At 34.8% G+C, this 13830-nt stretch overlaps 2 protein-coding genes across 2 annotated transcripts; both read left to right on the top strand.

Moving 5' to 3' along the window:
- The first annotated feature begins 601 nt into the window (after positions 1-601).
- LOC145999242 (uncharacterized) lies at positions 602-7209 on the top strand. Its single transcript, XM_083136176.1, has 6 exons — positions 602-655; positions 2135-2397; positions 3027-3208; positions 4421-4580; positions 5460-5590; positions 6871-7209. The coding sequence occupies exons 3-6, from the start codon at positions 3113-3115 to the stop codon at positions 7207-7209; spliced, it is 726 nt and encodes a 241-aa protein (XP_082992302.1). The 5' UTR covers positions 602-655; positions 2135-2397; positions 3027-3112.
- A 396-nt stretch (positions 7210-7605) lies between these two features.
- Positions 7606-9843, top strand: LOC145999241 (uncharacterized). Its single transcript, XM_083136175.1, has one exon. The coding sequence runs from the start codon at positions 7606-7608 to the stop codon at positions 9841-9843; it is 2238 nt and encodes a 745-aa protein (XP_082992301.1).
- Positions 9844-13830: the final 3987 nt, after the last annotated feature.

Below are 13830 nucleotides of genomic sequence, written 5' to 3'. Positions count from 1 at the left end.
CATATTTATTTTAATGTTACTAAACTGCATGGGTATTTATAAAATGTGCATCCAAAGAGTTGTGAAGGCTAAAAATAAACAGATAAGCCTAACATGGTGATAAAAAACAACAATAATGATGAAAAGAAGGGACCATGTAAGATAAGTTATGTGATTTCCTTCTCTATTGAATCATGAATTAAAGTAAAAATTATCAGAATTATCCAAATGGTTTTTCCTTTTCATGTATAACTAAGAAGCATTAAACATTTTTTGTATGTAAACAATAAAAGTTACATATTTATTTTTACATTTTTTTTTAAATTTAGGTGCAATCTTCATCAGCTGAAACTTTGACAAATACACCAGCTGGTAGTACTATAAGTGAGAACTACATAGATGAATTTGATGTGTGCTGTGAAGATACAAGTGTAAATAATGTGAAACCTGAGGGTGGAATAGCAGAATATAGCATAAATGTACCTGAGACATCTGGAAGCATTCCAGTTAAAATACAAGAACCATTTACGTCACAAAACATTTTGGATATCTTACAAGGAAGTGGAAGTGGAAGATTTGTCCTTGGGACATATGAGACAGGAAAATCACTAAATCATAAGACCAGAGGTCTGCTCGTTGATATCATCATCAACCATTTATTACAGAATCCTAATGTGTAAGTTTTTGCTTGAAACATTCTCTCTGAGTTTTAGAACTACCCCACTAAAGTATATTTTATGAGATGCCTATTATCAGGGACAAAGCTCATTTTGCAAATTCCACTTGAACAAAAAAAAAAAAAGGAAAAGACGTCTGGTAAACAGTGACTAGTGTGTTTATTTAGTGAAAAGGAACATTATGCAATACCAGTAGCTTTTTTCAGTAGTTGACAAAAATATCTTGATCATTTGTGTTTGACAGAAGTGTAGTGTAGATAACTTGCACTTGCAAATGAAAATACAACAGCATCATTTAATAGCTGAAATGACTGCGGAAGACTATATTTGCATTAACCCAGTAAATTCACTTATGAAGAATACCAGATTTTTTTTTCAGGTAAAAATAGAACTGACAATAGTGAAATTTCATTGCCATAGACTCATATTTTACCTCACGTCTACAGAACTCATACCAGTGTGTAATTTATGCCCAAATTTTAGAATTTTATGCATATAAGGCATAGCCTGGACATAAATGTCACTTACACTATTTTTAATCTTGTGAAGAACTGTACCATGGATTTGGCATTGTTTATTATGAGCATTCTTATATTTAGGCGTAAGTACTATTACAATGACAGCCAGCCTCCCTGATGGCACAATGGTAGCATCGTTGCCTTGTAATCAAGAGGACACTGGTTCGATACCCGGTGGGGCACATATCGGTTCAGATCCGACTTTAAACTGTAGGTCCAGTCCCAATTAGCCTTACTGTGCATAAAGTGGACTTAAAAAAGACCAACTCAATCTACAATGACAGCCATTTAACCTGTTCCCATTTCTTTATTGTCAGTTCAGCAGAGTTACTTTTCTTCTTGCAGCAAGGTTACTGGATGCTGGCTTATTATTTTTTTTATTAGTTATGTAAAGATACATCATGTAAATATTCATGAGATGACTACTCGGAGCATGATAACAGCTTTGGTCACCATGATATTCATTACCAAAGATAGATATCCAAAGAAGAATCTAATTAATAGTAGTGTTATGAGTGTACTTTTGGTGGAACGTAAGAAAAACATGACTATCGTGTACCGATTGCCTATAGTATTAACTAGAACAGGTCAAGTATCAAACAAAATAAACACATACATGATTATTTTTCGGACTTTTAGTGTACAGAAATGAACACACACACACAGACACACACAAATGCTTTGAAAGGTATGACGAAAGGAAAGTAATGATGAGTACAATGTGCATTTAAATATCTGTACATGTTTTTGTTTGATTATGATACTACAGGAATTCTAACTTCCTAAAATTCGATCTGACAAACAAATATTACAGAACAGAAGTAAAATAACTCCACATTTTATTAATGAACAAGTTTTAGTATTGCCTCAAACTTTTAATTATGTAGAAATATAATTAAACCATTGCTACAGAGGGGAGATACCACATTCTTATCTCATCTCTAATTTTGTATTTTGCAGACGCCTGCGAAATGACCAATTTGAAAGTATAGCAGAAAGTATAGTGTCTATATTCCAGACAGAAAGTGTTTCAGTTTATTGTATTCCTCCAGTTAAAAAGAGAGATAGCAGAGTGAACAAATCCTGTATATCAAAGGGAAAGTTGGTGGACAAATACAGAAATAAATTTCGAGAATTGAGAAGTGTTGGGATTCTAGGCAGTGTATCCAGGACAATAGGCCTATCAGAAAAATCAGCAATTGATGTGGATACTACTATTTCAGGTAATTTCATAAATTTTGTCTGATTATGATATTTAATGTGTGTTTTTCATCAACTTAAAAATTTTCCATTTCTTTATCCTTTTTATTTGTTTAACAGTGTAAATGTTCTCTAAAACCCATTGTACCATTTTACAAAGATTTGCGATAACAAATCTGTTACATGTAGTCACCTATTTTCTGCAGAGTAAGGCAGATTTAATTTTTAGTAAATGGGGACATACATATTAATTTTTGAAGTTCTTGAAAGGTTCTTAAAAGAACCCTTGATTTGACTTAAAGTAGTATGGAATAGAGTTAAATGTGCTGTTATTCATTGATATGTTCCATTTGTAATGAAATTATAACATGGACGAAAAATGAAATGAAGAGTGCAAATCAAAGTCTTATAGGGCATGGTGGGAATGCCATCACATTGTAATCTGGTTCAATTCCCAGATAAGGCACAGTGCACTGGCAATAGCATTATGAGATTGTAATTTTTTCAGTTCTTATAGTTTTCTCATTACTGTGATTGATATTATACATAATTTACATTATTTTCATTATTATGTGTATCATCATGGAAGTTCCGAAATTTATCGGAGTGGAAACTATTGTGTAATATTTCCATATTCTCTGTTTATCTAAAGACGAACAAGAAAACAGCAAGTCCTGGCTGGCAAATAGTTGCAAACCATGGCCAGAAGTACTAAAACATTGGAAGAATACTTGGAGCATGAGGCAGGAACAGAATCTGAAAAGTGATGGAAGCACAGTGCAACATTTTATAAAGGATTGGCCAGTACTACAGCACAGCTTGGGATATACATTGGTAAGCACACATCTCATTTCTTAATAAATGAATAAGTTGAAAGATTTGTAAAAATTGGAAGTGTTCAATGCTTTGTACAAATTAAACATTTGTGCTTTTTATTGTCCCATTTTTTGTTATATTAATTGGGTGCCACACACATCTATCTTTCCCAGGAGCTTCGTTTTCATATTTTCTGCTGGTGTATACAGTATTTCCAGTGCTGTTTATATATATTAGGATAATTTGTGACTATATTTTTTATAATTTATCGTAATGATGTTATCGTATTGGTAAAATATGTCTACAGTACATATTCTCTCATAGGGGTTTGTAGGTAAGGAAAAGTTACATGTGCATATTGCATTGTGCCATGAAGGCACATTTAGGGGATGCGGGGGTTAGGGCCCTACAAAGTGGTGACGATTAGCCATTTTTGCTCCAGTATTAGGGCCTCGTAATGCTAAGCCTCGTCAACTAAAAAGTAGTAAACTCTCCTTGCCCCCCCCCCCCAAGTTTTAAAGGTGATGTGATCAGCACCATGCTGTGGCCACCTTTACTTCCCAGGGTTACCCCAGGTACCTATTTATATTCGGCTGAGTGAACCCCAGAGTCACTTTATGCAGGGACAAGGCCAAAAGATCTCTGATCTTACATCACCCACCCCAGGAATCGAACCTGGGTCTCTGATGTAGCAGTAAAATGCCATAAGACCACTGTGACTCCAGTTCTCTCACTAATAGCATATAGGTTGTAACTTTGTAGTTATGGGATGAATGTATGAGACAAGGAAGGCAGTGTATCCCAGAATATTAGGAAGTGGCTCTATGTTTTTGTTGTTTCTTTTTTTTCTTTTTTTTTTCTTTTTTTTTTTTTTGCTGTGGTGGAAATGAAAAAAAGATAAAGAAACAATCATATATCGGAAGAGACTGGGTGACGAGGGTCAGTTTTCTTACTGCCTTAATGCAACTAACATGATTTCAAAAGGTATATGTGGGCAGTATGATTAATATCCTCCTAACCAGTCACATTAAAAGACTTGAGACACTGTAAGATATTTACATTCACTTGATGTAAAAAATCCTGGTCATGGTGTATTGTCGATTTCACAATATGGGATAGAAGCACAGGACAAAGCTGTATAGAAATAAATACATCTACTTTTGTTCTGTCTTTTGATTGCTACTTATGTATATTACTACTTCTTTTTTTTTTTTTTTTGTCTTTATATAGATAGAATCAGACTTTGAACAGGCACATCCAGAAAGTGTATTTGAACTTCTGACACAATGGGAAACTTTTTTCCAGAATTTAAGATCCTTAAAAAGTGGCTCAACAGATGTCAATTATATGAAACTAGTGTCGTTGTTAGATGGTGCTAATTTAAGTGATGGTAAGTTCAGAGTTTCATCATATTTCACCTGTATGATAAGAATGAAAAGAAAGAAATTAATCATTTCAAAAGCTAGGCATGAATACTTTATCAAATTTTAATTGGAGAAGGAATGGACGTATTTCATTATATACACTGTTGGTTGTTATTAATCTTAAAATTTTTAAAGAAAATATACGTGAAAACGAAACGGATTAAAAGTTGTTGGAAGTGTTTTTGATTTTCTTGCAATATACACCATTACAATTTACTCATTTACACCGATGTACTTGTCTTGCAAGATTGCCTCTTTAAAAGAACCCTTGACTTTACTTAATGTAGTATGGCATAAAGATAAATGTGCTCTTATTCACGATAGGTTAAATTTTTCGATGGCGCAGTGGTAGCGCCATCGCCTTGTAATCAAGAGGTCCTGGGTTCGATACCCGGTTGAACCATACAGTGGTTCGGATTCCACTTTAAACTGTAGGTCCAGTCCCGATTAGCTTTCTGTACATAAAGTGGACTTAAACACCAACTCAACTCAACATTCAATTTTTAATTAAACTATAACATGTTACCATTGCTTTTGAAGAGATAGTGTTTAGTTCTTCATAAATCATATACCATATTTCTAGAAAGTGCTCAGGAGTCAGAAGTTTAGTGGACTGCTGTTTATCCATAATTATATAAATATTTCAAATAGAAGCATGCAGGTTATATTATTCAATTAATTCAGTAACATATTCTGCCTGCATGCTTCCAGTAGGTCTAGATAATATTAAGTATTTTTGTTAATGGATAATATTTTCCTTTGAAACATTTTCAAATTTTGCATTGAGAAAATGTTGAGGATGTGTAATCAATTACCTAAGTACCCTATTGGAACTATAATTTCAGATTCAAAGCATACAGTGCAAATCATGTTGCTTCCTTATATGCAACCACCTCCAGGGAGAATCAGGGGTGTGAGAAAGCAATGGAAACCATCCATCCTGGAAAGCCAGGAAGGAATTATATGTCATGCAAAGGTATTTTTGTTCACAATTCTTTCCATATAGATAATGTAGTCTCAGTTAGGGGTATTGGTGTAAAGAACTCATAGCATTGGAGTAGACAGCCATATAGTAGCTTGATAACTACTACATGGCCTCTGCTTGGCTGACTCACTACTCAAGGTGGTGTTCCAGGTTCAAATTTTAATATAATGCTTGACAATTAGCAGATCTCCCACGTAACTGATGCAAGCCAAGTGGGAGGCAAACATTTTTGGTGTTGATTCAGCATTGTGATGTCAATAGGAAATCTACATCGTAAGAAATAGAGCTCTGATTTAAAAAAGACAGATAACAGAGGGAGTGAGATTCGATGCAATGGGCTGCTGTTTCACAGAGTTGGAAGCTCGGAATGTGTACTTAGTGTGAAAATTAATTTTCACGTGAATGGTATCTTATATCATTACCAGTCACCATAATGCGTAAGATAAATAACCACATATTCTTTGCATTCCTTTTAACAATTACACACAGACACATATACAGAAGGAAGAGAGAGACAGAGAGGAAGTAATCTAGACTTCAGTGTCACACTTGTGGAATGTAGTGTTCACTTTTAGAAAATTTTAAATACGGCATCACAAATATATTCAACTTTCCATTTTATAACTTAGTATTACAGGTATTCTTATATTTTTGAGGGGAGGGGGTGTCTCCAAGCATCACGACAAAAAAATGTTCATTTACTTGTAATAACTGTTAAGTTATGAAAAGGAAACCACAATGCAAGCAATATGTACAGCAGGATGCATAAGTATTCCCAAGCAAATGGTCCCAGAATGTGTTTATTCTCTTTTTCAGTGATTGAAACAAAATACCAAACGAGCTGCTAACAACTTCTACACCAGCATACATTCACAGCCAGTCCTTAAAAACACGTCGGATGCAAGAGAAAAATGAATGGAAATAGTCATGGGTGATTTGCCAAGGAATACTTATGCATCCCACTGTATATACAATATGTGTAAATTGATAACACTTTGGATTAAATAAATGCTAAAAAAAAATGCAAATTCCATATGGTTTATTTTGAACTGGACCTACAGTGTAAAGTGGGATTTGAACCACTGTCTCTATGTTACAGAATGTTATCTTGAAAATACATTCTGCAGCAAATATTTCCTTACATGTAAGTCTTGAATGTTTTCTTTATATTTATTTCAACATGTTTGAGGGTCATAGAATTTTGTAATTCTGATTGAACTGACCAACCAACCGGCTATGTGTATTTATTGTATTTTTTCTTTCTGTATTAGATTCCTGGAGACATTAACAGACTGAAATACAACAAGGTGCAAAAAATGCAGAATATAGGCCTCACAGTGCAGCCTTACATAATTGTAGTTGGGCCATCAGTGACTGAAATTCAGAGTTGTTATGTAAATATTGACAGCACATTGTACAAGATGACTTCAGTTTTGAAGAGCTTGGATATATGTTTTAAGGCTTTTCATGTTCTCAATGCATCATATTCTCCAGAATCAGAACATATCTGGTTACTTATTCAGCTGGCAATCTATCACATAACAACAAAATGGGATTCAAAAATTCCAAGAGTGTTTGAAGCACTCGGTGCTCTCCAGTGCATTCAGTGAAGGTGCAGTTTGCTGAGAAAGAGAAATTAATTTTGATCTTAACAAATAAAAGTATTCAATATGTTGTGTAATATGTAATGAAAGTGTAATATGTAATGAAAGTGTAATATGTAGTGATAGTGTAAAATGTAGTGTAAATATGTGTAAGTGCATTATAGTTGATTCTTCCATGTAATATTCTTGCACATCAATATGTTTACTTGCTATAGGTGCAAAAAAACTTTGGGTACTCCTAAATTGCTTCTTTGGCACATAAGTTACAAGCATTCTGGCACTTATTTGACTGCCTATCATTGTGCTCAAGGAACTTGTCAAAGAAGTTTCCAAAATGCATACACGTTTCGGAGACATCTAGAAACTAAACATTGTAGAAATAATGTTGCAGTTACTTATACTATGCCACAGATATCTGGGACAGTGTGTCAAGAATTTCCTGCAGCTAACAGTGGTCCTAAAAGTACAAGCACCAATGTAAATTCACTGAAGTCTGTACCTATTAACAGGTTTGTAAATTCATTGCATGCTTCTGCTGTATCGTTTATTGCTAAACTATACAGTAATTCCAGCTACACAAGAAACCAAGTTCAGGAAACAATAGAATATTGTACAGATTTTTTACGCTACGGGTTACTTGACTTTCTGACTTGTAAAATTGAGCCTCTTCTGGTTGATAAATCAAATGAGACAACGGAAGATATGAGATGTTTATTGCAATCTGTGATGGATCCTTTTGATAAATTACATACAGAACATCTCAGGTTCAAATATTTTACAGAATCAAAATTTCTCATTAAACCTAGCCAGTTTAAAATCGGTGAATCTATCTGTAACAAAAGAAAATGTGGCCAAGTAGTTTTGGATATTGAGCATCACTATGGACAGTTCATTTCCAGGAGTAAAGTGTTAAAAATCTTTTTGGAATTACCAGGGGTCTTAGACAATATATTTAAAAATATGTATACCCTCTCAGATTGCGAGGAACCTATAACACATTACATACAAGGTCAATTCTGGAGGCAGAGGGAGAAACAATATGAATATGAAATTCCATTGTTTTTATATTTTGATGATTTTGAAGTAGATAACCCATTGAGCGGTCACGCTGGTAAAAATAAGTTAGGCGCAGTGTATTATATAGTGGGTGGATTATCTGCAGAGTATTTGTCAACATTAGAAAATATTTTCTTGGCTTTGCTGTTTCACAGTGCAGATAGGAGTACTTTTGGCAATGAGTCTGTATTCAAGGAGCTAAAAAAAGAGCTTGTGTCATTGGAAATTCATGGGTTAACAGTTAATCACAATGGATTAGAAAAGCAGTTGCATTTTAAGGTAAGTTTGATACTAGGAGATAATCTTGGCATGAATTCTATTTTTGGGTTCATTGAGAACTTCTCAGGAAATTTTCCCTGTAGATTCTGCAAAGCGCACAAGAATTTGATACAGCAACTTGAAACCGAAAAAGCAGAGTTGATGAGAAATGAACAGAATTATGAAGTTGATGTTTTAGTAAACAATTATACCGAAACAGGAATTAAAGAAGAATGCATATGGAATGCACTTCCTGGTTTTCATGTCACAAAGAATGCTGCTGTGGATATCATGCATGACATTCTTGAAGGGATTTGTAGGTATGATATGGCTAGAATAGTAAAAAAAATAATTGAAAATAAGTACTGTACATTAGAAACTCTTAATGATATGCTAAAATTCTTTGATTACGGCTTATCTGAAACAAGTAATATACCACCAAAGATTACGATGGAACATCTGAAGAAGGGTCAAATTATGTACTCAGCTTCTGAAATGCTTTGTTTTGTGCATTATTTTGGTCTGTTGATAGGTGATCTTGTGCCTTCGGATAATGATTTTTGGTGTTTATATGTTGTACTTGCAGAAATTGTGGAAATTGTAACATCTCGAACTTACCAAAGTAGCATTTGCATATTGTTGGAGGCACTAATAGCTGAGCATAATTTTCTGTACAAAGAATTGTTCAAGGAGAATCTCAAGCCAAAGCACCATTTTCTTACCCATTATCAACAAATAATGAATAGAATTGGGCCCTTGATAAATATTTGGTGCATGCGTTTTGAAGGCAAACATAGAACACTGAAAAGTTATGCACATGTTGTTGCCTCAAGGCGAAATATAGCCTATACATTAGCCTTGAAACATCAATTGCAATTCTGTTTTAGAACTCTTAGTAGAAAAGGATTACAAATAGAAGTTGTTTACGGACCTGGAGACAGTATTAATGTTAAAGACATTCCGAATTTCAATCATTTCAGTCATAGAGTACCAGTTAATTTAAAGGAACAAGTTTATTCATGCTTGTCAGTAAATGTAAGAGGGATAGATTACAAAGTAGGGGATGTTTTGCTCATTTCTTTTGAATCAGATGAACCACTATTTGGTAAGATACAATATATTTTGGGAGATGACAATAAAAGTGTAAATTTTGTTGTAACATTAATGAAAACAATTGGTTTGAATTCTCATGTATTTGCATATGAAGTAGAGCATACTAATGAGTGGTATATCTTTGTTTATGACAGTGTATGTCAATATTCTCCAAGTAATGTTCACATTTCAGGTACTGGCAAGAAATATATATCAGTGAAAAGTAGCTTTTGAAACTCCACTATGTTTCTTAATTTCATATATGTATCAATGTAATTTAATTATAGTTCAGTTATTTTCTAAAGTAATTTTGTACAACTACTGTAACATTAATGAAAATATCCTCAGTAGTAAATTTTGTGTACTTGTGCACTGGACTTGTACCATTAAAAGAGTATCATAATTTGTTTTCTTTAATTTCCATTTTCTTTTAAATTCATTGAATATTTTTCTATGTGTTAAAAATAAACTGGTGCCTCGCGTAACAAACATCCTACATAACAAACATCAGCACGAGATGGAAAATGTCCCACATTGCAAACTGTGCATAAATATAATCACACATGATTAACCCATCAGCAGATGTAGGTCATTATCTTGCATGAGAAGCATGTGGGGTACTCTATTTCATCTACTAGCAGCGACCAGGCTATATAATTCGTTAAAAACTATTGTTGTAAATACACTAAAAAAGAGACCGATCAAAACATGAAATGCTGAAATAATAATGAATTAGATATTTGTACTTGCATATATACTGTTATGTGTGTACTTTTTATAACTATTGTGTGTACAATATTTTCTATAACTTCTAAATTAAACAATCCTAGCATTGAAGGTATTTTGATATTCCCTGCATTATTTTTTTTTTCTTTTGCAATGTTCAGAGATTTTTTTTTGACCTGGCTTGGGAATAGATTAAAATTATTGCTATGTACTCTCTCCTGGGAATCTTTTGGGCTAGACAGTGTATATCGGCAGAGAAGGGGACAAAGTGAACAGGTGGAAAAAAAAGCAGTACACGCTGCTGCAAAGGCTGGCAACTGAAGTCACTATCCCCAACCATGCAATTCCATTGCCTGTCACATTGGTGGAGCCCTCTCAAGTCACCATTTGTGCAGAGACTTGTTTTTATTTGCTCACTCCTGAGATTCCCGGAACAGAGTATAGTGACCTGTGAGAAACAGTATTCTGCTCAATGAACATCCTGGAACAGATTTTGTTCATTATTCGAGACACCAGTTTGTTTGTGTGTGGATGTGTATATGAGTGCAAGATGAAATAGGTCTCTGAACTGAAGTCACTTTGCCATGTTTTTCACAACCAGCTGATTTGGTATTTGATGCTGCTGTACTATACCCTAGCCATTCTTAATTGTTTTTTTAAATTCCTCATACTGAAGTGTTTATTATTACGTTAAGGTGGTATTTTTTTTTCAATGTCACTGCACAGAAATTGAGTAGACCACATACATTTTGTAGCTAGAGTGAAATATGCCATAAAACATGATGCAAAAAATTATAGTGAGATTGCAATGTGTCATTGATTGATTGATTTGTTGTTTTAAGTCCACTTTATGCACAGACTGGCTAATCGGTACTGAACCTACAGTTCAAAGTGGGATACGAACCACTATGTGCCTCCACCGGGTAATGAACCTGGGACCCCTTGATTACAAGGTGACGACGCTACCATTGTGCCACAGGCCCGCAATGTGTCATTGCAACATATACAAGACAGTACCTCAAAATATAGTTCCCCTTTTTTCGCTAAGTGCATAGCATTAGTGTCGATTTTTTACATCCATGGTAACCTGTGGTAACATGATGATTCAGTTTGTAGGACGTCCAACTACCATACAAGATACCTCGTTCTGATGATCATATCTGTTTCTCTCGGATAAAAAAAAGAGAGGAAATTTTTCGTCTGTCCTAGTAGAAGTAGCTGTGGCACTCATCTGGCCTCACATCAGTGGGTGTAGGGATGTGCAAAGGGGGCTATAGCACGGTTCTGATCATCTCCACTTTCAAATATGGAAAAGAAATATATGCTTCCATGCCCCCTTCGCATCTGCATATAATAACAGGGAATATCTTTCCAAGGATGGAAATAAAGACTTGTAAGGGAGGGAGGATAACTTAATTTAGACCCATACATCATACATGCATGAGCGTAACTTGGGACTTGTATGAACTTGAGGCTAAACTTTTGGGGGCCAGAGTCGAAAAGTTCTTCATCCCATAAAAATAGTGTCCAGGATTATTTGCTAAATAATTGTTATATTTGCATAATTATAAATATATCGTATTATTTATTACTTACCTTCTCAGGTCTTAGGATGATGATAAAAGTATCCTTAACTTGTAAATGTTAACAAACCTGAAACTTTTAGGAGGGCAAGCACCCCCCCCCCCTTGCCCCACCAAGTTACACCAATGCATACATGTGTGTGTGTGAGAGAGTGGTATACATATTATGTAAAAAAAATATATATAACAAATGAATTTCACAATAGTATATATTAAAAAAATAGAGTGTGAAATCCTTTTAAACAGGGGGACAATTCCCCCCAACACAACAATTTTGTCCTACAAAAATCCAGTTGGTAAAGGAATTTGTTTGCTTCTTTACAAATACCGCATTTTTTTTTATATGAAATATATACCTAAGTATATGCATCTATACAACAGGGTGGCTCAATAAGTCACTTAACACCCTCAGTACAAGGCCACTGCGGTATGGAATTTGAAATTGGCGATGACCAATCGTTATCTGGCCAAGGGGGAACCACATTGACGCCACCCACACGGTCGGCGGCCATCTTGATGTCCGCCATCTTGAATTCAACTTCAGAATTTTAAATGGGAAGGGGGGTCGTGCGACATATCAAAATGGGCTAGAATTTCACGAGAAATGCAATGGTGAAGGTTTTTTCGACGTATCTTTAACCAGTAAAAAGATATGACTGAATTCTTGTACCAATTTGCTCCTTTTCGAGGTGTTAGAAAAATGCCTTAAAATTTGTTTAGCGCTTCAGTAATGCATCGAGATCAAAGTGACGTCTATGGAGAGACGTTCGCATGCCATTGCACATTATTTTAATCGGATACATCCATGAAGAGCTGTGCATTTTGAATGGTTGTCGCGAACAATTTACAGTATGACGCTTACATTTAATTAAAAGTCCTTCACAGTGACAAGGCTAATGTTTATGTTCATAAGGAAGTTCAAAAACAGAATATGTGACCCTTGTCATCTGATAACTAACTTTGGACAAAAACTGGTTCATAACGTTCCCATAAGTGTTCTGGTGTTCTTCCCTATTGAAAAAACTCTGTAAAAAGTACCTTCTTCCATAAGCAAGGATGAAAAAAACCGTTTATTTAACAAATCCAAGTAGCCCTAAGCATTTAAGGTTCCGTTGATGGAAAATTGACTAACCAATCGTGTTCCACACAGCACGCCACACCATTAACTTACCAACACTAACCATTCAACTTTGATCTGTCGAAAATGGGTTATCAGATAAAAATCATCGAATATTCTGTTTATGAACTTCCTTATGAACATAAACATTAGCCTTGTCACTGTGAAGGACTTTTAATTCAATGTAAGTGTTACACTGTAAATTGTTCGCGACAACCATTCAAAATGCACAGCTCTTCATGGATGTATCCGATTAAAATAATGTGCAATGGCATGCGAACGTCTCTCCATAGACGTCACTTTGATCTCGATACATTACCGAAGCGCTAAACAAATTTTAAGGCATTTTTCTAACACCTCGAAAAGGAGCAAATTGATACAAGAATTCAGTCATATCTTTTTACTGGTTAAAGATACGTCGAAAAAACCTTCACCATTGCATTTCTCGTGAAATTCTAGCCCATTTTGATATGTCGCACGACCCCCTTCTCATTTAAAATTCTGAAGTTGAATTCAAGATGGCGGACATCAAGATGGCCGCCGACCGTGTGGGTGGCGTCAATGTGGTTCCCCCTTGGCCTGATAACGATTGGTCATCACCATTTCCATGTTGCGCGCTGCAGTGGCCTTGTACTGAGGGTGTTAAGTGACTTAGTGAGCCACCCTGTATAATCAGGTACTTACATTATATATTTATATTATATATACCTGATATATATTTAATCAGGTATTTATATTACATACATAAATAAATCCTTTATTTTTAAAGAAGCCAACCAATTTCTTTACCAACTG

Source organism: Lepisma saccharinum, chromosome 15 (genome assembly GCF_977018435.1).
Source record: "Lepisma saccharinum chromosome 15, izLepSacc3.1, whole genome shotgun sequence".
Classification (NCBI taxonomy): domain Eukaryota; kingdom Metazoa; phylum Arthropoda; class Insecta; order Zygentoma; family Lepismatidae; genus Lepisma; species Lepisma saccharinum.
Note: the sequence above shows the minus strand (reverse complement) of the source record. Positions and strands in the feature narration are given on the sequence as shown.

What these genes read in the sequence shown, in the direction of transcription:
- LOC145999242 (XM_083136176.1), top strand. Translation starts at nt 3,113, where the DNA reads ATGAGGCAGGAACAGAATCTGAAAAGTGATGGAAGCACAGTGCAACAT. An exon ending in ACAGCTTGGGATATACATTG is followed by an intron (nt 3,209 to 4,420) that starts GTAAGCACACAT and finishes GTCTTTATATAG; the next exon opens with ATAGAATCAGACTTTGAACA. An exon ending in GAATTATATGTCATGCAAAG is followed by an intron (nt 5,591 to 6,870) that starts GTATTTTTGTTC and finishes TTTCTGTATTAG; the next exon opens with ATTCCTGGAGACATTAACAG.
- LOC145999241 (XM_083136175.1), top strand. Translation starts at nt 7,606, where the DNA reads ATGCCACAGATATCTGGGACAGTGTGTCAAGAATTTCCTGCAGCTAAC.